The 23,528-nt window shown below is 34.1% G+C and overlaps 2 protein-coding genes across 5 annotated transcripts; both read left to right on the forward strand.

Annotated features, from left to right (window-relative positions):
* Positions 1 to 6,877, forward strand: LOC130815078 (E3 ubiquitin-protein ligase RING1-like). Of its 4 annotated transcripts, none has more exons than XM_057681420.1 (2): positions 1 to 1,295; positions 4,983 to 6,877. In XM_057681420.1, the coding sequence occupies exon 1, from the start codon at positions 220 to 222 to the stop codon at positions 1,279 to 1,281; it is 1,062 nt and encodes a 353-aa protein (XP_057537403.1). In that variant the 5' UTR covers positions 1 to 219; the 3' UTR covers positions 1,282 to 1,295; positions 4,983 to 6,877. The 4 variants fall into 4 exon arrangements, with proteins under 4 accessions (XP_057537403.1, XP_057537401.1, XP_057537402.1 ...); XM_057681418.1 differs by having other exon boundaries at positions 6,624 to 6,877; XM_057681419.1 differs by having other exon boundaries at positions 1 to 1,284.
* Positions 6,878 to 15,824: 8,947 nt separating this feature from the next.
* LOC130815046 (RING-box protein 1a) lies at positions 15,825 to 23,271 on the forward strand. The gene is made up of 5 exons (XM_057681378.1): positions 15,825 to 16,083; positions 16,191 to 16,241; positions 16,326 to 16,385; positions 22,795 to 22,866; positions 22,948 to 23,271. Exons 1-5 carry the CDS (start codon positions 15,951 to 15,953, stop codon positions 22,983 to 22,985), a joined length of 354 nt encoding a protein of 117 aa, XP_057537361.1. The 5' UTR covers positions 15,825 to 15,950; the 3' UTR covers positions 22,986 to 23,271.
* Positions 23,272 to 23,528: the final 257 nt, after the last annotated feature.

The following is a 23,528-nucleotide window of genomic DNA, read 5'->3' on the forward strand; positions in this document are numbered from 1 at the left end:
AATAAACAAATAAACAAATAAACAATAACAATGGATGAATTGATTATTGATGAATGGAATGTTGAAATGTCCCTACTTACGCCCACACCGCTTGCCTTCAATTTCCCCCCTTTCTCAAAATTAACAGCCATTGGGGAAGAAGGCCAAGGCTAATCTCTTTCCTCCGCCTCCATTTTCATCCTCTTCCATTTTCTCTCTTTCTCCCCTCCTTCTACAACAATGGCTTCCGATGCTCCTTCCACAACCTCCTCTCATAATCCTCCTCAATTTTACTATTGCTATCAATGCAATGGCACCGTTTCTATTTCCCCTTCTAATGATTCTTCCTCTGAGCTTTCTTGCCCCAATTGTAATGGCGGTTTTCTTGAAGAAATCGATAGCCCTAATCCTGTTTCTACTCCGTTTTCCCCTTTTTTCTCTACCCCTACTTCTTCTACCGCCGATCAACTTGCTCCGTTTGCCCCTTTTCTTTTTCCTCCTCCTCCTTCTACTTCTGTAGACCCTATTGATCTATCTTCCATTTTTGGTGCTTCCCAACCAAACCCTAGATCCCCTTTTCATGACGCTGATGTCTTTAATCCTCTTCAATTTCTCCAGAATTATCTTCAAACCATGCGTGCTGGAGGTGCCAACATTCAGTTTGTTATTGAGAATTCTAACCCAGATCAACCTGCTCCCAATTTCCGTCTTCCTTCCAATTTGGGTGATTATTTTTTTGGTCCAGGGTTAGAGCAATTGATTCAACAGCTCGCTGAGAACGATCCCAATCGATATGGGACTCCCCCGGCTGCCAAAATAGCTGTTGAAGGTCTTCCAAATGTTCAAGTCACTCAGGAATTGCTATCTTCTGATTCTTCTCAATGTGCTGTTTGTATGGATGAGTTTGAACTTGGTGCTGAGGCTAAACAAATGCCTTGCAAACATGTATTTCATTCTGATTGTATTCTTCCATGGTTGGAATTGCATAATTCTTGCCCTGTTTGCCGGTATGAGTTGCCCACTGATGACCCTGACTACGAACAAAGGGTTCGTGCTGGACGATCCAATCCTGGATCTGATGGCAATGGTAATGGCGATGGAAATGATGATGGTGGGTCCCAAGCAGGTTCTTCTAATGATCGAACCGTTGAGAGGAGGTTTAGGATTTCCTTGCCATGGCCATTTGGAGCTGCTGCTTCTACAGCTGAGGGGAGTAATGATGTTAATTCTGGTAGCCAATCAAACCCAAGGAGGGACAATCCAGACTCTGGATCAGAAACTAGATACGAAGACCTTGATTGATATGTAAGGCCTAGGTTTGTCTCTTTTTTAATTTTCTTATTCATTTTGATTAATTGGCGTCCAATGGGTGTATCAGTTAATTTACATTTTATAGTTCACACCAAATATTGTGATTTTTTTTCCTTGGATTTTAGATTTCATGATTCTGCATTCTGCCTTATTAAAGGGAAGCTTTTGGCATGTATATATTTGATTGGAAGAATGAATTGATTTTCATTAGTTATTATATTAATTAACACTTTATGGTTCTCTTTGTAAATACTTGTTTATCGATTCAATATCTCCACCTCCACTCGAAAAGAAGAAGGAAGCCCTATTTTTTTGTTTTTGGCAAATGATGAATATTCACTTTGAGCTGAAGCTATTCTTTGCCTACTTTGAATGTTTTTGTATTGCATTTTTAGGAACAAGTTCTTTTTGCCTATATTAGGATCATGAGGCTTGGTTGATTTTAGTGGTTTCGCATTTGTTATTTAGAAGTTGAATAATATTTTCCTTTCTTATTTTTGATCAACATATTCTACGTCGACTTTAATGTAACTTCTAATGTTCAGTTATAGGAGCAGCTATATTTCTTGGACACCCTAATGAGAACATGATATTGATTGTGAATAATAGAGGACGTTTGCTGTCAAATGTGCTTGTGGTTAACGTTTACTTTGAGAATGGATATGAATCTGATGAGAAACTAGAAATCATTAAATTGATTATCTTCCATTTAGGAAACATTTGGTTTGTACTTTGTATCATAAATTTATTGTATTGCTTGATAATTAGGTGTATTTGATAATTTTTAGATTCTTCCATAAATTAGTATGGCATTATATGAAAGAAATTGTCATTTATCGTTTACTAGTGCTAGTGGCACGGTCTCCTACTTTCTTTTATTTGATGACTCATTTATGTTATGTATCGCACTCACTTTATCTACCCCGATCCATCCTTCTCCGAGATTGGATGTTTTTTTGTGGTATTTGTGGCATATTAATATTTTCATATAACTGGAGATTTTTAACAAAGATGGAGTAGTTTCCATCTTTGTTCTCATACAGCTTAATTTAACTTTGTTTTATTATGATTTTTAAAATGAGCAAGGTCTTTATGCTTCTTCTAGTTGACGTAGTGTAGTGTTAGGTTTTTGGGTTAAGAAACCATAGAAAAGATTTGAATCTAAGCTAAGATTGACATTATAAAATGTTACAACTTTTAAGAAAGTACTTAGAATTTGTGGATGTTATGCAAATTTTTAAGATTGATATTTTTTTTGATGTAGGAGATAAGGTGGGTTAGTGTAGAATCCAAGTCATACATAATAGAGAAAAATATGCAAATGGTTGTACTTAGGGAAAGATAAGAAGCATCTATTATGATAGATGAATATTTAACCAAAAATATGGTAGAGGTGTAGAATATAGAATACAATTGTGAAGATTGTGTATGGAAGAGAAATATTAAATGTCTTCACTTTATACGAGTGTGATGCAAAGTATTCCAACATTTGAAATGATTATGTTGTTTGTGATGTAACTTGTCATGTTGGCTAAACACAAAGCGGCTTTGAAAGTGTCCATGGAGGCTTTAGATATCGCATATGAAATGGGGAGGAAAATCTACTTTGGAAAGGAGTATGATTTGCTAGTAATTAATAAGTGGTATAGGAAGTGTTAAAGATCATATGATCATTAAAAAAATTTTTGTGGATGTAACCCAATTTTAGTACTTCATGAGCAGGAGAAAACATACTAGGTGAATAAATAGTCACCCCACACAAACTTATAGTTGTTGATGTTCTTTGCAATCAAGTCTACACAAGAATAAAATCCAAGGTGAATGAAAATAAAATAATGGAACTTGAGTCGTTGAAAAAGACAATTGGGCAAATAAGGAGAATGAAGTTTTACTTGGAAAAAGATGAGGATTTATATTGCTCGTGCAACTAAGTATATTTAAAGAGAGTGAAAGGGTAGTATGGTATTGAAAAACGACACCATGTAGTGGAATAAGGGAGTAAAGGTCACAATAAAAAAAGAGAGAATGCTATTTAACTTCAGGTAAATGTAGGAGTAAGGAGAAAATTGCAAAATATAAGGTAGCCAAAACTAACACAAAGCAAGTGATACATGACAAAGGTAAAAGTGACAAAGAGTTATACAAAAAGTGGACTCAAGAGAACGAGAGAAAAATATTATAGGATGGTTGAATGGAGACAAGCGGTTAGAAAATGATCTTAGTAGGGTGAAGTGGGTCCAGGATAAACAATTTCACATTTTTTTATAAGATGAAAAGATCAATTAAGAGGAATATATGAGACAAATAAATATGGTAAATGTGGAAGAAATATTAAAGAAAATATAACAAAAGAAGGTAGTGAGTGCCCTTGTGAGGCTTAGAATTGTCAACGATGATATTGAATTGATTAAAATATCAATAGAACAAACAAGATGCAAAAACATTTGAACATAAGCACTATATCACCTTTTCAAAAATGGAGGGTATGCATAAGATTATTGACTACTTTAGAATTAAGCTTCTAAGCCACAACATGAAGTTATAAGAAAGGGTAATAGAACAACGGTTGGGAAAGATGTACATGCATTTTCGAAAACCAATTTAGTTTTATGGCACTGCAATCTACCATAGAAGTTATGCTTTTGATATGACAATAAATATTATATTACCATTGTAGATGTGCACATGATTTTATTAATTTGGAAAAGATGTATGAAAAAGTTCCAAAGGAAATATTTTGGTGTTATAACAAAGAAAGTTACTCACTTAAGTATATAATATAGTCCAAGATATGTATAAGGAACTACCAACTAATGTCGGGATATGTGAAGAAGCAATCAAAGGTTTCAAACCAAGATTGGTCTAAATCAAGATTATGCTTTGAGCCCTATTTTTCTCGATTCAAGAATAGGTGACTGGATCTATATAGACAAAAGTTTCATCATTCATGTTTGATGATTACATTGTGTTATTGACCAAAACTAGAAAATAGGTCGAGGTGGGGATCAGAAACAAAAGGGTTATGACCAAGTATAAGTAAAACAATATATGGAATGTTGTTTTGGCACATATGGTCATTGTGGATCTTTGTAAAATTAGATACCAAGGAGCTCCCCTTAAGTTTGTATTAAGTAATGTTATATGAAACGAAATTCGAGCTGATTTTGAGAAATGGAAATGAGAAACGTTAATTTAGAGTTTAGAAAACGTAGGAAATGTAGGTACAATTTTATTTTACAACAAATAATAAAAGAGTGAAAAAGTAAAAAAGGAAAATGACTAAAAAGAAAAGATAGGAAAATAAAAGAAAAGGGATTTAATATTAATAATTACAATATGTTTTTGGGCTTGTAAAAAATCATTTGGGAAATATAGTTTCAGAAGCGTTAATCTCAAAATGTTTCTGAAACGAAGATTCTTTAACTGAATTCGGTGGAAATTTTCCGATTTCTAGTAATTTTGGTTTCAAGTTTCTCAAGGAGATATTATAAAGATGTAAAGTATTACATCCAGTACGAGCTGAGCTACAATTCGAATCGAGATGTTTCACTGAGTGCACTATTGTATGGGTTGGAATGCTTTCAGTTTAGAATATTGATTTGATATTTATTGTTGTAGATTATTATTGAATAGGATCTAATAAAGTAATCATTGGTAAGAGTAATCTCTCACATTGATTCGTTTTGGTTCAGGTATTGACTGTTGACTCCTTATGTTGGGATGACGTGTTTAAGAGCGGGATTGGTGGCCCTCACTTGAAATCTTTGTTTTATTTTGGCTGATAGTAGACAACTAAGGCGCTGTCCTTCTCAAAATATTTTCTTTTCTTATCATTTAATTCCATTCACTTCAGTTCAGCCCATCACTCTTATATTTCTCTTAAATCTTTATTACCTTTTTCACATTTCACTTAAAGGCGAGAGGCTTTATTATTTTCTTGTAATCACCATTGGAGGCAAGTTCTCCCCAACTTATCTGTCCTTCCCATCACTTTTTATTCTCTTATGTTCACTGCTTTTCAGTCCTAGGAGGACAGGCGGTTATCGTGTTCATTTTGCTTGCCCTTGGTGGAAAAGACTGCCTAATCTTAAGTGGGTTAGGCATATAGCTTTGGACGTCTTTTTCTTCTTTTTGTCATATGTGTAGTTTGGGCTGAAACTTTAATTTTAGCTAATATAGAGGTTTGTATCATATGGTGGCTGTAAAACGAATGAAATAGGATTTATTTCATTTCCTTGTGTTTTAGATTTATACTTACGCTCCTCTGTTTGCATTGTATTGGGAGCTTATTATTTTCCTTCAAATTATTGAGTAGGATGCATTTTGTATAAAAGATCCGTGAGGTTTTTATTGTCATTAACCTGTATGTACAAGTACAACTGTAAAAACATGGAATAACTAATTTTACATGTTAAGCAGCCAAGACAGGTGAATAAATTTAGAAATGAGTATCGAATTTCATAGAACTAGCTTCACCCTTAGTCTGTTTATTTTTATAGGAATATGAGCATAATTTGTCAGCTAGTCTTTATTGCATGCTCTTTGGAAGTTAGCTTGTATGGTTGAAGATTTCCTAGTACTATGATTAAAAGGACAAGTACTGTACATTGTCCTTGTGAATGACTTAGGGGCTGTTTGATTTCTAATTGAAAAAGGGAAAGGAATTGAGAAAGGAAATAGGGAGGAGAGAATCAAGGCAACTCTTCAATCATGTTTGGTTATAGTAAGAATTTTGATTGGTCTTATTTTGGATTGTGGCTCGCAATCTTATTTTTCTATTAAAGCCGATGCTTCTCTTCTCTCCCATGTTCTTTAACTACCATTGACCACCACTAGCCTTCACGAAGTTCGTTTTTGATGTTTAATGGCTTATATTCCACCTTTTGAAAAACCCATGAACGTCGTGACATCAAGGTCTTGAGTTCCTCCTTTTCCCTTTATTCTTCTCTCTCTCACCCCTCTGTAATATTTGCTTTCTCTCTTTGATGGTCGATTTTTTTGTTAGTTTTGGTCATTTCCGTCTGTATGGTGATGCCATATTCTAGCTCCTCTATCTCCTACTGATGGACCTGTGTTTTGGTGTATGATGTTTCTATTGTCTGTCTGGTTTTCATGTATGGAGATGGGGGTGTGATCGATGGTGGTGGGCCTGGTTTTAGAGTTCATTGATGTCATTCTCAGTTCAGATTTACTCCTATAATGTTAGTATTTAGTCGCCTTCTATGTTTCGTTTCACAGTTCATTGACGTCATTCTCAGTTCATCTGCTTGTAATTGTAGTACTGTTACCAATATGATTCCGTTTCTCAATCTTGTATCTGAATGTTCCTGCAGGGTTCATCTGTAAGACTTGGCAGAAATAGGACGTTATACATTAAAGATTATCACGAGATACATTTTTATCTTTGATGGTAATAATTGTAGGTATAAACTGTAATCTCCTTGAATCTCAAAATTTGTCCAATATTGAATGCAAAAATTTTGTACTTGAAATGTGTAATCATATACTTTCCTTGGAACAACCTTTTAAATATTTGTGGTCATTCAAAATCTGATGCGTTGTGTTTATATATATAGTCTTAGCTTCATGTCTTGCGTTTTCCGCATTTGGAATGGTATCCGATGATGATTCCAATGCCCTTTAGCTAACTTACGATATTACTCCTCTATTCTATGCATTTTGTATCATTTAGATGAAAAACTCATGTCGTAACTTGAAATAATGTAAAATAAGTGCAACAGAGGAGTACATGTACATGGCACAAAAAAAAAGTCAAGGTTTTTGTTACTGCACAATAACTAATTAACTAATTAAAATGGACTTTATGTTGACTAATTAAAAAAATTCGCCTATATTGTGGGTGAAAATAGAATTATTTTTTTTAAGATACTACTTTGTATAATATCAACCAAGTTAATGATTGCAATTAGACTGATTTTTTTTACTAAACTTGAGTTTTATTTGGAAAATGTATTTTGGCATATTAAAAAAGATATCACCAAGTAAATGGTTTAATTTGATTGTCAATTAGTAAAAACTATATAGATATTAATGTCATGCACAAATTTTTTTATATTTGTAAATTACTATGTATTACTAGTTGCTTTATTTAATTATTAATTAGTATAGTACAAATGTCATTCTCTAAGATCATTCACAAATGTTGTAATTGTAGATAATTGATGATGATATGGCGCACCTTAATGCCATCAACAAATAGTTTTATTGTAGAAGGTGTACACAGAATTTCATAGGGGTATATATTTTTGTGATGGAAAAAATTCATATTATTTATAAAAATGTCATTCGAATATATATATATATATATATATATATATATATATATATATATATATATATATATATATATATATATATGTATGTATGTGTGTATGTGTGTATGTATTATTGCTTATAAAATTGCTAGTCGAATGTGTACACTATTCAAGCTTTTTATGCACATCTATTTTTTCTTTTGCCACTTTAATTGGTTTTTACATAATCTAAATTATATATATATATATATATATATATATATATATATATATATATATATATATATATATATATATATATATATATATATATATATATATATAAAAGGGTGAGATCCAATAAGAAGAGTGTTTAATATAAAATGAATAAGAAGCATTATACGCACTTGATTTCAATAAGATAAAAAAAATCTAAAGTCACGATAGTGCTAGAAAAACTTAATTGTAAAGATCACTATACATAATGAAGGATACTATGTCATAAATCTAAAAAATGTTCATAATTTATAACATAATATCCTTTGTGTATGTATAGTGACCTTTACAATTATAATTTTCTATCTCTATAGTGACCTTAGAATTTTGTCTTACTGAAATCATGGATAAATATTGGTTCTTATTCTACCTATTTTAAACACCCTTCTTCTCATTTGATCCTATATTTCTATTGTATATGATTTTGTAGTTAATGGACAATAGTATATTAGATATTTTTACTTAACTATTAAATTTTGTTTATGTATTGATTGTGTATATGATTTTTGTTTATATGTGGCATGTGATGATCAAGGACATATAGATTTGATTGTTTTAATGCATGAATTATTTATAAGGAACTGTAGAGAAAAAAATACTTTGAAAGTGACTGTTATTGGCAGCAACTTTATCTGGTCAAGGATGATCAGAACTAACAGACAAAGTCCCTACTATGGACGACTTTCCCCTGGTCAAGAATGGTCAAAAATCTTGACCAAGAAAGTCGTTCTCCTTGGCAACCAATTTGACCTTGAACTTAACCTCCCTTGAAATTTAGTTTTTTTTTTTCTAACTGGGAATTTTTATAAAAAAAATAAGTTTCTAAGAAGAGACAAAAAACATTAAAGGTATATCGAATGCACTTCTCCGACATAAAAAAAAATCACGTAAGGAAAAAACCATTAAGAAAAAACGATGTAGGGCGTTTTTTAAAAGATAGTAGGCAAGCCATTATACACACCTAGACCATACCTAAAGGTATGCTGCAAAACAACTAGACTAAAGAGTTCATACACCTAAAGGTGAGTCATAGCCTAACTCACCTAAACACCTAAAAGCCCAAAACAAAAAGCCATACACCTTAGGGAAAATTTGAAAAAAATAAGATAATTTAACAACTTTATTCAAAAAACAAGCTTCGTTCAAACTTTATTCCCAAAATAAGCGTCCTTGCCTCCGAGGCTAGGCTTGGTGTATACTCGCACTTACTAACAGCGAGTATAATGAAATGGTCAAAATTTTAGTCAAAGTTTATTTCGCTATTACTAACAGCGACCTATTGCTTGACTGGTCAAACATAATGTCGCTGTTAGTAACAACGAAATAAACCTTGACCTGGTTTGATTTTTGTTGATCTTTTTGTATGATTTAAACTAACCGTTGTAAAATTGAAAAATAGCCATTGTTATTATCTTCTATAAATAACTCCATCATTTCTCTACTTCATTGTATCCAAACTCCATCATTCTTGTTCTAGTTAATCGATTTTGAAGGTAACATAAAGTATTATGTTAGTATTATTCTCAATTTATAAATGTTAATATTATTTTTGAATGTTTACTTATGTTACTATATCATATGTGTTCCGTAGATGTCACAAGAGCATTCTATTGAAGAGCTTTGTGATTGTGGTTATGAACTTGAGATTAATACAGATTGGAGCGACGTCGATCCTGGTCGTAATTTTGTTGCTTGTCCTTTCTACTTGGATGAAGGATTCAAATGTATGTACTTTAGGTGGGTTGCTCAGAAGGGTACCAAATCGCTTGAAAAAGAAAACAAGAGCTTAAAGATGAGGTATTGAATCTCAAGAGACAAATAGATGATATGGAACATAGGCAAGAAGAGACTGAAAGAATTATGAGAAAGTTGAAGAAGCAATATTAGTTAACGACAGTAGTTTAACTTAACGAATGAACTATGTAATTTGATATGGATTCGTTGAACATGAATGAAATTGTGTTGAATTTTCGACAACATTTTCCCTAAAATGATTGTCTGTTTGTTTTTGATTAAATTCATACTGTATTCTTGGCGGAATGATTCATCGCCGAAAACTCTGAGTACTTAACATCATTTCATTCATAATAAACGTGTGATAATACGATAAAAATATATACATCTACATATATATTACAAATTATAAACAAAAGTCTAAATGTTACAAATATTGAATATGTACAAATGTTCAATATATACAAAATGTCACTAATGTTCAATATATACAAACAGTATACTAATGCTAATCCTCCTCCTGTACCCTGTCTAACTATGACGGTTTATGACGCCTCCTACGATAGTAAGAGGCCTTCGCATGACGCTCGGATAGGGGAGGTGATTGATACTGTAATGATCAGCACCCTGTGAGGACCCGGCACCATAGTCGGGGCACGTTAAGTCTATCTCCTCAAGATGAACGTCGACATGATGAGGAGATGACCTCTGCTCGTCCATAGTGGTGTCGGGCACAACGACTTCTGGAATGAAGTGCTGAAATTGTGTCCCTAGGAGTATGCCTTGGGCAATCTCCCGTACAGGCTCCTCTTGGGTGGAGCTGATGACAAATGCAATGCCCTGTGCCTGCATTAAGACTGAAGTATTAATGAAATGTATAACATTTAAGTTCTATGGATAATAATCAACGTTGAAGAATACTTACAAAGTGTGTCATCGTCGGTTCTGCGGGAGCGTACTGGGCTGCCGCGATGATACCTCGTGGTGTCATCCATCGACGAGTGATGGAGAGGAACCACGGCATGTAATCCGCCGAAGTAGGTGCGCCTACAGCCTCGATCAATGCACCTTGGGCCAACAGCTTCAGCCTGTGATCCCAACGAGCTATATTGTGCTAGTTGATCTCTAACCAGTTCTTGGGCTCCCGACCCTTGCGTGAACTGTGATGGAGATCCGCCACTGTGTCCCAAGGCGGCGGGATGTCCTATAACATCCCAAATTGGCGCAGTACGCGCTCAGGGAGATGTACTTCGACTATGTCGAAGCATATCAAAGGTACAGAGGCTCTCCACATCCCTAACAAGATCCCTGAGTGCTGAGGCAATGCAGCGTATGCCTCAGCAGGGTAAGGGTCCTTCCATACATCTTCTACAGCTTCACATTACCCATTTGACTGTTGAAGTTACTTAACAAATGCCGCAAACAAAACCTATGATGAGCATTCGAAGGTTGCCATTCCGGCTCCTCCATGGCTGCTAGAATGCCCGCATGTCTATCGAAAATAACACATAAACCTGGACTATGCATCACATGCTTACGAATACACACCATAAACCAAGACCACACGGCTATGCATTCTTTCTCCACCAAAGCAAAGGCAAGCGGGAAGATTCCCTTGTTCCCATCTTGAGCAATCGCAGTTAACAACGTATGGCGATACTTACCATACAAATGTGTTCTGTCCATGGCAATAAGGGGTTTGCAATACTTGAACCCCTCAATACTAGGTTTAAAAGCCCAGAACACACGTTGGAAAGTTCTAATACTAGGACGGACGTACACACCAACATCATTATCTTCCTTAAAGAACCACTCAACTACAGTCCCAGGGTTAGAAACTTGCATTGCTTTCAAGAAGCGTGGAAGGAGAGGATAAGAATCTTCCCATGTCCCATAGATGGAGAGAAGGGCTTGCTGTTTAGCACACCATGCCCGCTTATAAGTCACTTCGACACCAAATTGGTCTTTCACCATTTTTCGCACTACAGAGACCTTAATTGATGGGTCTTCAACAACACAATTTCTAATAAGATTGTTAATCACGGAAGATGTCAAATGAATGTGTCCAACTGACACATTTTCAGAACTTAATATACAACCCCCATGCTTCCCTTTATATGTAACAATCTCCCATGAAGGTGAATAGGAGCTCTTCCTAGCCCTAAGCCTCCAAGCACACCCTCTCTTACACTTCAAGGTGAGGACGGTTTGATTTGAAGTCTCTTCGGTACTCAACGTTCCTACGAATATGATACAATCTGACAGCATCCAAAAACGCATCCTTGTTATCAAACATCATACCCTTTTGAAACTCTCCTTCATCGGTGTAGGTTGTATCACAAGCCTAAGACCTCCAAGAGTTGTCCTCAACGTGTTCATCTAGAGGGGGAACTAGTGCATAAGGTGTAGGAGCAATGATTGTTGGAATGTTGCCTAAGCTCATGTCATTAGCTAGAGCCTCCTCGTCAACACCCACATCGTCCTCAGAAGGAGCTTCAACGAATTGATTACTCTCACTATAAACATCACCCCAAGGCTCATTCGTATCTTCTAAGTTAAAAGTATCATCATTTGAGACTTGAATTTGAAGTTGATTGGGTTCATTAGAAGGAGAAGAGAAAGATGGCATAATGGGATTTTGGGTTTCTTGGGTAGGTAAGGGCGTATGAGAAGGAGAAGAAGAAGTTACATTCAGGAATGCATTTGTTTCTACAACATTGAAATCTTAATTCCCTAGGGGTACCTCTTCTACATATAACTCTAAAGAAGGAATAGAGGTAGACTTTGAATACTCCCACATTGCATCTATAGCCTCCTCATCCTCAACCGGAAGAGCAAACAATTCTCCACTCATATTGGACTTAAAACTTACATTAACAGTACTTCTTGTAGTGTCAATGCCAATCTTAGAGCATATAAGATGTTTAAATTATTCAAATCCATGTTTGAGTTGCATGCAAACAGTTTACGTCTTCCCCCAACATACTTAACATTGCTACTACTTGATCGAATTGAACCATTCCAAAAACGTACAACAGTCACACGAAATGAAGTCATTTCTACAAAAGTATGTACAAAATCAACATCACCATCAAGTTCATAAATATATACTACATAACAACATTGATTAAATTTAGGTTTTGCATTCAAACATTCTCTAAATTAAACTCAAATTTAGGTTTTGCATTCAAACATTCTCTACATTAAACTCAAACATTTTCTACATTAAATTCATGAACAAACAACCTCAATATGAAGATCATGGCAAATAACAAGTACATTTGACATATTCATAGAGTTTAAGTGTAAATCACCACCATAAATGACATACATTTTAAAATCAACAAGAACTAAATAATAAATAATAAAAACGTACCTTAATAAGCTGTAGATTAGTAAATTGCAAGTTTAAGAACCTGCATTTATGTGAAAGTTTATGAACATTTTATGAACCCTAATTTTCGAAAAAGGAAAAAAAACACAAAAAAAAATAGTACCTTAAGTGAACGTAGGAAGATGATAAAACTAATTAGTAGTAGAAACTTGGAATTTGATGAGATTAATTGAAGGATTGAAGTTGATTTTAATGGTGGAAAGAAGAGGGAGATCTCGTAGGTTGAATGAGGAAGTAAACTGAAATGAGGAAGAAGGAGAACTGAAAAATTTAACACACATGAAGTCGCTGTTACTAATAGCGACTTGACCTTGTTGACCAGTCAAACATTAGGTCGCTGTTAGTAACAGCGACATATCCATTGACCAAAATTTTGACCATTTCTTTTAATTCGCTGTTAGTAAGAGCGAGTTTACACCAAACCTAGCTCTGGAGCCAAGGACGCTTATTTTGGGATTAAAGTTTGAACGAAGCTTTTTTTTTAATAAAGTTGTTAAATAATCTTATTTTTTTTCAAATTTTCCACCTTAGGTATACCACAAGACGGCCCACCAAAAACACCGATCAATAGGTCCTAACAAGATGGGCCTACCATAAACACGTAGAACCTAACCCAAGAATTAGTAAATGACATGGACGTCAATCGCCAGAACTTCAAAGATGCCGACTGCCGCCAGATCACCAACCACCCCTGCCCATCAAACAACATGAGGAGATAAACCCATCCACTACTCCAAACCATGAAAATTTTAAAATGAGAGGACGAACATCAGAAGTCAATAGAAAGGGCGATAGACACACCATTACAACCAATAGCAACGTGGAGATAAAGCTCAACACCAGAAGTCAAAGGATGAACAGTGAGTAGGATTATCCCAACACTCAGATTGTATTAGGGAAGTGGTTATGGGTATATCACCAAAAACCACAAGAAAAACACTAAAGTGCCGCCAACAACCATTATCTCCATCCAAGACCACATGGAGGCAAAGCTCAACACTAGAAGTCGAGAGAGGTCGGATAATCACTCACGACGTAAAAAACGAAGGCCACACACACCCAAACCTTGAAATGCACCACACACCACCATTTTACCCATCTCTTGGGATATCACTCCATAACACCTCCTCCTAGGTTGAAAAACAAACTACGAGACCCATTTTAATTTGTCAGCCACCATAAAAAACCACCATCACCACCCAATACCATATGGAGGCAAAAAACAGATACACCTCACAAAAGAACAGAAAACTAAACCAGAAACACAATACACACCTCGCACAAAACGGTAACTGAACATCATTCAACACCCCAAGACTAGATACACCTTGCACAAAACAAATCCTGAACATCAATCACCACCCTTCGAACACCGCCAAGAAATACCACCACAAGCGTCATCTCTTTTGATTTGAGTAATGCATCGAGCCTCCACCTAAAAAACTAACTGAAATCCAGCTAATAACACCACCGAAAACCCACATGAAATATGGTTGAAATAACGAGCCACCAGAGCATATCCCCAACCACACCCATGTCACGTAAGTATCACCATCCAAAGAACTAAGACCATATAAAAATCTCAAAGACAACTAGTAGCCTAAAAACACCAAGAGAGCTAGCTCTTAAATCTGAGAAAAACGCAAGACCAAGAACCCAAAACGAGAACCAAAAACACCGATAACCATAACACCACCAAAACAAAACCTTGAAGAAACACCAGTAGAAATACTCTACCCCAAAACAACCTGGCCACCAAAAGAAAAGCATAGCAAGCAAGAAAACATGAGAAGAAAAAAAACCTGAAGAGGACACCAACATACAAACAGCCAAAACCATTGAGAAGCAACAAAAGAGAGAAGGGGGGAGGGGGGGTGGGAGTTTGCGCCACCACCTTGAGGCTCTCAAAAGGGAGGAAAACCTAAACCCTAAAAGAGCCTTTCTCTCTAAAATCATCTCACTATATTTTTTTGGCTTTCCCTTTAAATTTAGTTTCTAGCCTATATAGATAATCGTTATTCTTGACAACGATTTTGCTATACCTTTTTCGAAAATTAGTTTTCCCTTAAGATTTTTTTATATTTAACAAATGCTTTTTTTTTAAAAAAAAAAAATTTCACAGCGTTAGTAATGCTAAGAGTATAATTTTCAGATCCCAAAAGCCCACCATAACACAAGCTCACGTTTTACTTCTATTACTTTTTTTTTACATTAAATAGTCTCTTGTAAGATGGCCTAAGCCGTAGGACTAGCTCAAACCCAATATTTTTTGTAAGTTTTAACATACCAATTTCAAGACTTAAATAGATAATTCTAAGACTTAAAAAGGTCAAATTTAAGATTTAACAAAATTTTAAAGTTTTTAATATTTCCTTCTATTCATCATATGTGTTCCATTTGATTTTGCACAAATTTTAAGAAAGCCAAATGGAATCACATGGGTAAGATTGAAAGGGTATTGTTTTCTAATTTTAAGGGAGTAAAGTGGAGTTATTATAGATAAAGGGGTAATACAAGGTAAGTTTTTAAGAGATAAATTAGTAAAATTAACAATGAAAGAATTAGGACATTTATGATGACTTAATTAAAAAAGATTATAAGACACGTATGTTGAATAGAAGGGAATACTAATTTCAATATTTAAATCATCTTACTTTAAAGTTGAAATGAGAATTTTTAATGTTAAAATTTATATCTGAAAATAAAAGGTAAGATTTTTAAGGATAATTTAGTAAATTTAACAATAAAAAATAAAATTGAGACATTTTAAAAAAATAAGACACCTATATTGAATGGAGTATTAATCTCAATGTTTAAATCATTTTAATTTAAAATTAAAATAAGAATTTTTTATGTTAAAATTTATATCTTAAAATTTTTAAGTTCAATGACTTAATGTCAATTTCAAAACCTTAAATTAATCCATCTTAAAATTATCTTCAAATTGTATTCCATTTCTTTAAAAATTCATTAAACAGCCGAAAGGGGGCGAGAAGAAAAAAATGGCGTCCATGGATACAGACGTAACAATGGTCGCCGCCGGTGAAGGTTCAAGTGCCGCTGCTTCTTCCTCTTCTAAGAAACCGAAACGTTTCGAGATCAAAAAATGGAACGCTGTTGCTCTTTGGGCTTGGGGTATTTTCCATTAAACTTTTCATCTCCAATCTTATTAAACCCTAACCCTAATTTGTTTGGTTGATGGATCCTTCGATTTGTTGTTTTTTCTTTTTGAATTTTGCCAGATATTGTGGTCGATAATTGCGCTATTTGTAGGAATCACATCATGGATCTCTGTAAGTTTTCTGTTTTCTGATATGTTTGTGTTGAATATTAAATTCTTGAAAGATCTAATGTTTTTGGGAAATTTCTGTGAATAGGCATCGAGTGTCAAGCCAATCAAGCGAGTGCTACCAGTGAGGAGTGTACTGTTGCTTGGGGTATTACTTCAATTTCACTTTCGTTTATTGAATGGTTTAGAATAATGCGGTGAATGGGTTTTAGTAATTGTCCATTTATGATGGTGTGAAAAATTCATTGTAAATGGATGCAAAGATTAGGATTAATCCTATACAACCTCATTGGTTTTCCATGTTGCATATGTTGGACCCCTCTACTCCTATCACATTAATGACATTAGGGAAGTGTTATGTTCTTGTTTTCTATAGGTTTCATCAAAATTCTGTTTTGTGTGTGTGTGTAAGGTGAGACTTACATTAGAAAATTGCATGAACTTGAGGATAGATAGTTGTAGTTTTGACTTTTAGTCTAATTCCAGGGATTATGTTGCATAAAACTGCTGTATAATTTCCCTCGTCTAGAATGCTTATGTTTGTAGGAGGTTGTTTTGGATTTGGCGTTTTGTTTCCGATAGTAATAGTGGTTTTGGTAGGGTAGTTTCTTTGATGTATATGATATGTAAAGAAATGTTTAATGGAGTTGGTTGGATGATGCATGCTTAGTAGGTTACGAACTACTTCCTCCGTTACATTTTACTTCTATTTGCAACTCTTTGACTTTTACACTATTCATAAATTAAATTTTTAACAAAAAAATATAGTCATGTGACTTATTGGCTTTGGTCTTTAATATGTGATCACAATAAATTAATTTTGTATGATTTTAACATGTGCATAACTAGAGATATTAGCACTTTTAAAAAGTGTATTGGCATTCGTGTTTTGAGAAGGGTTGCAAGTAAATAGAAATATAAAAAGATTTATAATATAAATGATAGACAACAATAATAATGCTAAAACCTTGTTTCCAAATGATATAAGTCAGTTACATGAACCAAACAAATATCAATTCTCCCTTTTTTTTTCATTTGGAGTATGTTAACTTATCAATCTTAACTACACATTATGGTCTTCCTTTTTTCTACAATGATCTCTTCTAAAAGAAGATGATAACACATATAGTAGTGTTGGTCTAAATATATACTCTATTTAACTTTTTCCTTTAACCTTAGCAACATATTTTGTTTGTCTTGTAACATTTGCTAGAAGGACAAAAACTTGAGCAAACTAAGAAAAGGCATAGAATTATATAAAAATTGTATGATTTATAAGGATGTGTAAGAAATGAGTGTTTGAGATGAATAGATAATTTTAATGTGTAGATGAGAATTAAAGAGAAAGTGTGAGTTGTGGCCGAAAATAGAAATGAGGCAAAACCCATGGGACAAACTAAAAAGGAAAAGAAAGCTAACCCCGTGGGACGGAGGGAGTGATTCTATGCTCGATATTTTGGTCGATATCTTCAATGTGAGAAACTGAGTATATGTACTGGAAACATTCGCTTGGAACTTGGAAGGAGCGTATACGTATTCAAATTTAACTTCACAACACATATGGATGATTCTCCATTCCATCACAACATTTTATTTGTGTCTTAATCAGTTTCACATGATTCATTCACTTCACCCTTGAATTACGATTGGGTTTCAATCATCCCCAACCGGGATTCCTTCACGATTCAAATTGCCATGGTTCACGATTTAATTAGTGAAATCAACGAACTAGTCATACTAGTCAGAAAATAAATCAAATAGAAGAGAAGTGAAGAGAGAAAAAGAAAGGAAGAGAAGAAGAAGATAGAAACTAACATGGAAGTTTCGCTGTTAGAAGCTTGAGTTCTTTGCTTCAGAGTTTAAATAAAGATGGAGAAGAAGAAAGGTTGGAAAAGAAGCCTAGAGGGCACACGAAGGAAGAAAAGGTAAGGACAGGAGGCAATAAGTTTTTAGGGTTTGGAAAAAAGAGTGGTTCCTTGCTTTCTTTAGAAGTATATGGGCTAGATAGGCCATGTAAAATAGGACTTTAACTTATCTTCTTTGTGTTTACTTTAATGGGATAATGATATTTAAACAAGAGATTTATTATTTTTTAATAATTTTATTATTTTTAAATAATTATATTATTATTTATAATAATAATAATAATAATAATAATAATAATAATAATAATAATAATAATAATAATAATAGTAACAACAACAATAATAATAATATCAATTAGTATTGCTAACCTTTTAATAAAAACTCTAACGAATCAAATAACATGAATCACGAACCTAAAAATTGGTTCAAACACAACCGAATGAACAAGAAATCAGGTACCTAATGAATCACAAACCCAAATTTGTAAACCGATTCTTACTTTAAATTAGTATAAACTCTTTTGATTCTATCATTTGCCTCCATATCTCTAGCTTAACATTGCCTTTATTTCTAATGTTATCCCAACATAATGTCATTAGTGAACAACAAGCACCATAAAACCATGAAACTTTTCTTTTTTAAGTCTAGTTATTTCATCCGTGACCTCTACAAACAAAAAAGGTTAAATCTTAACCTTCAATAGATGACATCTTGTAAGTATATCGTTGTTTTAATATGGTAACAATTTTGTGGTCTTAGTGGTGATCAACAACCTTGTCTAAACTCTTTGGGACCAGGCAATATAATAATGGATGCCCCTTAAAAAAAATATTACAACATACTAAAATAAAAAATGAAAGGAAAAATTAACATTAACAATCTAACCTAATGTTCACGCACTGAAAATAAACTTACATTTTGATTATTCTCTCATAATCCCACCTTTAGCTCGTGTCCGCTCAAAATATACTATACTAAAAGACCTACAAAATTTGACTCCGTTCTTTAACAATCTAACCTAATGTTCACGCAGCTCGTGTCCGCTCAAAATATACTATACTAAAAGACCTACAAAATTTGGCTCCATTCTTTACACTTAATTGCAGAACGGCCTTAGAGCCTCAAGTCCCTAGAGCACTTAACTTCCCCTTTTGCTAAAAGACCTCACCTTGAGCCACATAGTGGTGTATAGGTGATTACCTATTTTTGCTTCGCCTCACCAAGCCTTATGTTAAGTCCTTCATACCTTTATGCATTAGGGAGGATGACAATGCCTTCTACACTATCACTTGTCGAAGGGGTTTTTTTTATGACTAAGCATATTCAGACAAATGAGAAATTTGGCTTCTATGTCAACAGTAATCAAAATGTTCTTTTTGAGCTGATAATTGTCTGTTCAAAGCATATTTCATCTCCACGTAGATAAGTGGATTTGGAATGCATTGTCCACCTGAAGTTTGGTCAATATTTTGACTCTTGATACTTGATACTGATTTAACATGATGCCTTGTCTGGAAGTTTGGTTCGTGGTTATGTAACTCAATTAGCTTAAGAGATCATCTGCATTTTAAGAGAGAATATGACTGATCTTGAGTTGGCATGCATTAAATAGATTGATATGATTGAAGGAATGAGTATAGCATGAAGCCTTGAAGTGACTGGATAGAGTTGGTGTGCCTCTTGGCTATTTATAGGCTTATTAGCTTTGCATTGGATGGATGGGGATGTTTTAGTATGCATGTTGGAGTCTGTATGAATTGGATTTAATAGCCATGTCCGGTGTTTGTGTGTTTGAATGAATCAGGATCAGACAAGAAACTGAGAAAAACTTGTTTGCAGTTTGGACAAATTCGTTCTGTTCAATTTTGCTCTTTTGGCCTTCACTGTTGCAAGGTTGTGGTAGGTGAAGTTTGCATGCGCTAGTTTCTCCATGCATATTGGCCATATTTTATGAATTAGCTACATAAGCTAGGAATGTGAGTGTGACATCATCATATTTTTTTCGCATTTAGGCATTTAGCTTTTTCTTGATTCTTGATTCATAAATTGCTGATTAATAGTAGCAACTTGACATGAGCTGTATGTGTTTTACCACAGAAGATGTTTGTACATCTAGATGATTTTTATCTCACAGTATTCTGTAAGCCACATGTGAATTTGGATCTGTATGGTGAAGGGAGACCTTAGTGCTTCATTAGCCATTGAACAATGCTCTCCCTATGAACGTCTAGCACATTTCACTATTTGGATAATTACTTAGAAAGGAAAGGAAAAAGGAGAAAACATATGTGAAGTTATGGAGGAGTAGAAGTATGAATGGGTTTAGAAAGGGAGCAAAAGGACTTGAAAGCATGTGCTTTCATTTCATAAACAAAACTTTTAATTATTATGAAGACTAGGAAGGAAGTAATTGGTTTTTCATGGAGAGTTTCCCCTGATGATAGAATTATTTTTACTAACTCTAGTTTTAGAAAGGGCCTTTTAGATTGCTCAGCTATAGCCAATTTGCTAGTTTGCTCAAGGAAAACACAATGAGGTTCTTTTTTGAGTCTTCTTTGAAACATCTCTGTTTTTTAGAAAGAAAAACATGAATATTAGTGGTGTTCAAAAATCAGTCCTGTCGATTTGCATACTTAGTGGCGGGTTATTTTTAGAAAATTATTAACTAGGTTCCCCCATTTACGTGGTTAGTCATGGGCCGAATATTGCTAACTCATGGGTACCCGTTGACGGTAAGATATTAGAAAACTGAACTTTTAACCTTTTTTTAAAGGCAGAACCCTTTAAACAGACTAGGCACTTGGTAGTCGCTAGGCAGCACATTTTATTTTTATTAAACTAATCTAACTCCATGCATCGTCTCCCATTTTATCTTTACCATTTCAAGACTCGCAATCCTCAATTTTAGTTACTAACGACAACATTTGTGATTTGAAAGCACTGTGTTAATTGAAACCTATCCCTTAAAAAAATGTTAATTGACACCTATAAATACTTATTACCAACAAGTTACAAATTAATTTTACATCAATGATCAGTTTCAACTAAATATTACTACTATAAATCAATTCGGGTTAATTGGGGTATCCATTGTCCCAACCCGAATTATTCAGGTACTGGGTACTTGTCTAATCGGATTGAAAAATTGGCTGCAAAATTGATTACTTGCATATCCGGGTACCTGGGTTATTGGGTATCTGTAACACCAAGAACCCATTTATGATCACTCCCTAGTCGATACGAGTATGAAAAGTTTACCCACCATGGGTAATGGGTAGGTGGTGGGTATAAGGTCTTTCCAACTCTATATCCACCTGCCTCGCCCAATACCCATACCCACTTAACTTGTCCCATACTTGTCCGCTCTATGTGGACAATATACTACTTTATTTCAATTTTGTACACTTTTATTAAAACTACTGATAAAAATTAAGAATATTAATATATCTTATTACATGTACTCCCTTCGTTCAATAAAGTTCACATTTGCCATTTTGAGTCGTTCTATTTGTTTCTATAAAGAATCTTTATAATAATATCACAAATTTTTGACATAACTAACTTGTTAATTCTCATTTTAATATTTTATTAATGCTTATGAGTTATGATAACTTCATTTTAACATTTTATATTGCTTATAGTTCCCGCATGCTTCCCACTAACATTATTTTAACATTTTTTTCAATAGTTGTAGTCCCTATATTTTTTTTCCACTAACTTTATTTTAATATTTTTAAAATTTTTGTGGTCTTCAATTTTCCTTCATTAAATTATTATTCAATAAAATAATATATCTTCCATCTAAAAAATTCTATTTTTTTAATTCTCATAAACATTCCTTGTGGGAACAAATTTAAGGAACGGATGATATATGTTTTAAATAAAATTAGATATATAATTAAATTTGTAAGGAATTGCTTGTATGAAATGCATATAATGCGTATATGGAGTGAATGTGAGACGATTATAAGGTGAGTATACCCGTGATGGGTATACTTAGTTGGTCATAGTGGATGAGAATGATTTTGAATGCATATTTAGGTTTGCAAACGTGGATATGAAAATTCACGTCATTGGTGGTGGGTATATAATTTAATAGGTGACTATGGGTATGAGGAAGGGCATATTGCATCCGGCTGCCCATTTTGCCCTCCCTAATTGTGATTTATTTTTTTAATAGATTTTGTTTTGCTTAGTTATGCTGAATTTGAATGCTGAGCTTTTGGTTTAAAGAATTGTAAGGGCATATAACAACATATGGATAAATGGAGGAGAATCTATGCGCATGATAATTGTAATTGTTTTTCTTAGTTGTAGATTATTAGATCTCTCCTATTGATCTGTTTTTGTTCATGTAGTTGACCCCATGTTAGGGCTAAGGCTTTTGCAGTATCAGTTGATGGCTGGATGCTCTAGGTGGCAAGTTTATAAAGTTGTAATGATGTGTTCAGTTGCTACTTGCTGATATTTACTAGATCTCCTATGATAATTGAATTTTCTAGTTACAGCTTTGTCAGATATGTCTCAAAATTTTGTAGGGTGAAGTTTTAGCTATTTTTGGACCCAGAATTATCTCTTTTATCGCCTTCTCTATTCTTCTATTTACTTCGAACCAAAAGAAATTGGCTAAAACATTTAGGACAAAGTGATTATTTATCATCACTTCTCACTTTGTTGAAACATTTTTGCAGGAGTCTGCAATCATGCATTTCATTTTCACTGCATCAGCCGATGGCTTAAAACCCGTCAAGTTTGTCCTTTAGGTATGTTTGCATATCTCTTGCTAAATTAACCCGTTTCTTATTGCATAAATATCACTGAGTTGCTTCTGATTGCTTCATCAGACAACAGTGAATGGGAGTTCCAGAAGTATGGCCATTAGCAGTATGAAAGGAATCCGGAATGGAATTTTGTCTGAACGATGAGTGTAGTGACTAATTCATTCCGTTGCTGCCATGTTATCAACTATGTACACGATAAAACCTTGAATAGTTGTCGGATATCATCAATAAAATATCAAATGATCAGGTTTAGGTCGTGAATTGTTTACACATTGACACCAGTGCTTGAACCGCTGTATTGTGTTCGATATTGCACCATGCTTATTCAACTATTTGAACCTTTTTGGGGCAATATTCAGTGCAAAAGTACCAAAAAGGTTGCAGTTTTACCGGAGACTTTATTTTGCCTATGATGGAAATCTGTTTATAGGGTTTATTGAAGTTCGTGAACAATACTCTAGTCTTGGTCACATCTCTATTTTAGAGCATCTCAAATCAATGGATTAGTTTGTTACTTTCTAAATTTAGTAATCTGAAGTGCAATACAGTAGTATATGGTTATTCTGCTTGATTTCTAAATACTCTTTTGTCCCTTTGAATTTGCTATAGTTAAACTTATAGCTCAAACTATAAAACTATAAGGA

The sequence above is a fragment of the Amaranthus tricolor genome, chromosome 6, assembly GCF_026212465.1.
Source record: "Amaranthus tricolor cultivar Red isolate AtriRed21 chromosome 6, ASM2621246v1, whole genome shotgun sequence".
In the NCBI taxonomy this organism is placed as follows: Eukaryota; Viridiplantae; Streptophyta; class Magnoliopsida; order Caryophyllales; family Amaranthaceae; genus Amaranthus; species Amaranthus tricolor.

Bases quoted from the DNA above. Each gene is read 5' to 3' on its own strand.
- LOC130815046 (XM_057681378.1), top strand. From the start codon at position 15,951: ATGGCGTCCATGGATACAGACGTAACAATGGTCGCCGCCGGTGAAGGT. The intron at 16,084-16,190 runs GTATTTTCCATT...GAATTTTGCCAG, and splicing joins TGTTGCTCTTTGGGCTTGGG to ATATTGTGGTCGATAATTGC. The intron at 16,386-22,794 runs GTATTACTTCAA...ACATTTTTGCAG, and splicing joins GGAGTGTACTGTTGCTTGGG to GAGTCTGCAATCATGCATTT.
- LOC130815078 (XM_057681420.1), top strand. From the start codon at position 220: ATGGCTTCCGATGCTCCTTCCACAACCTCCTCTCATAATCCTCCTCAA.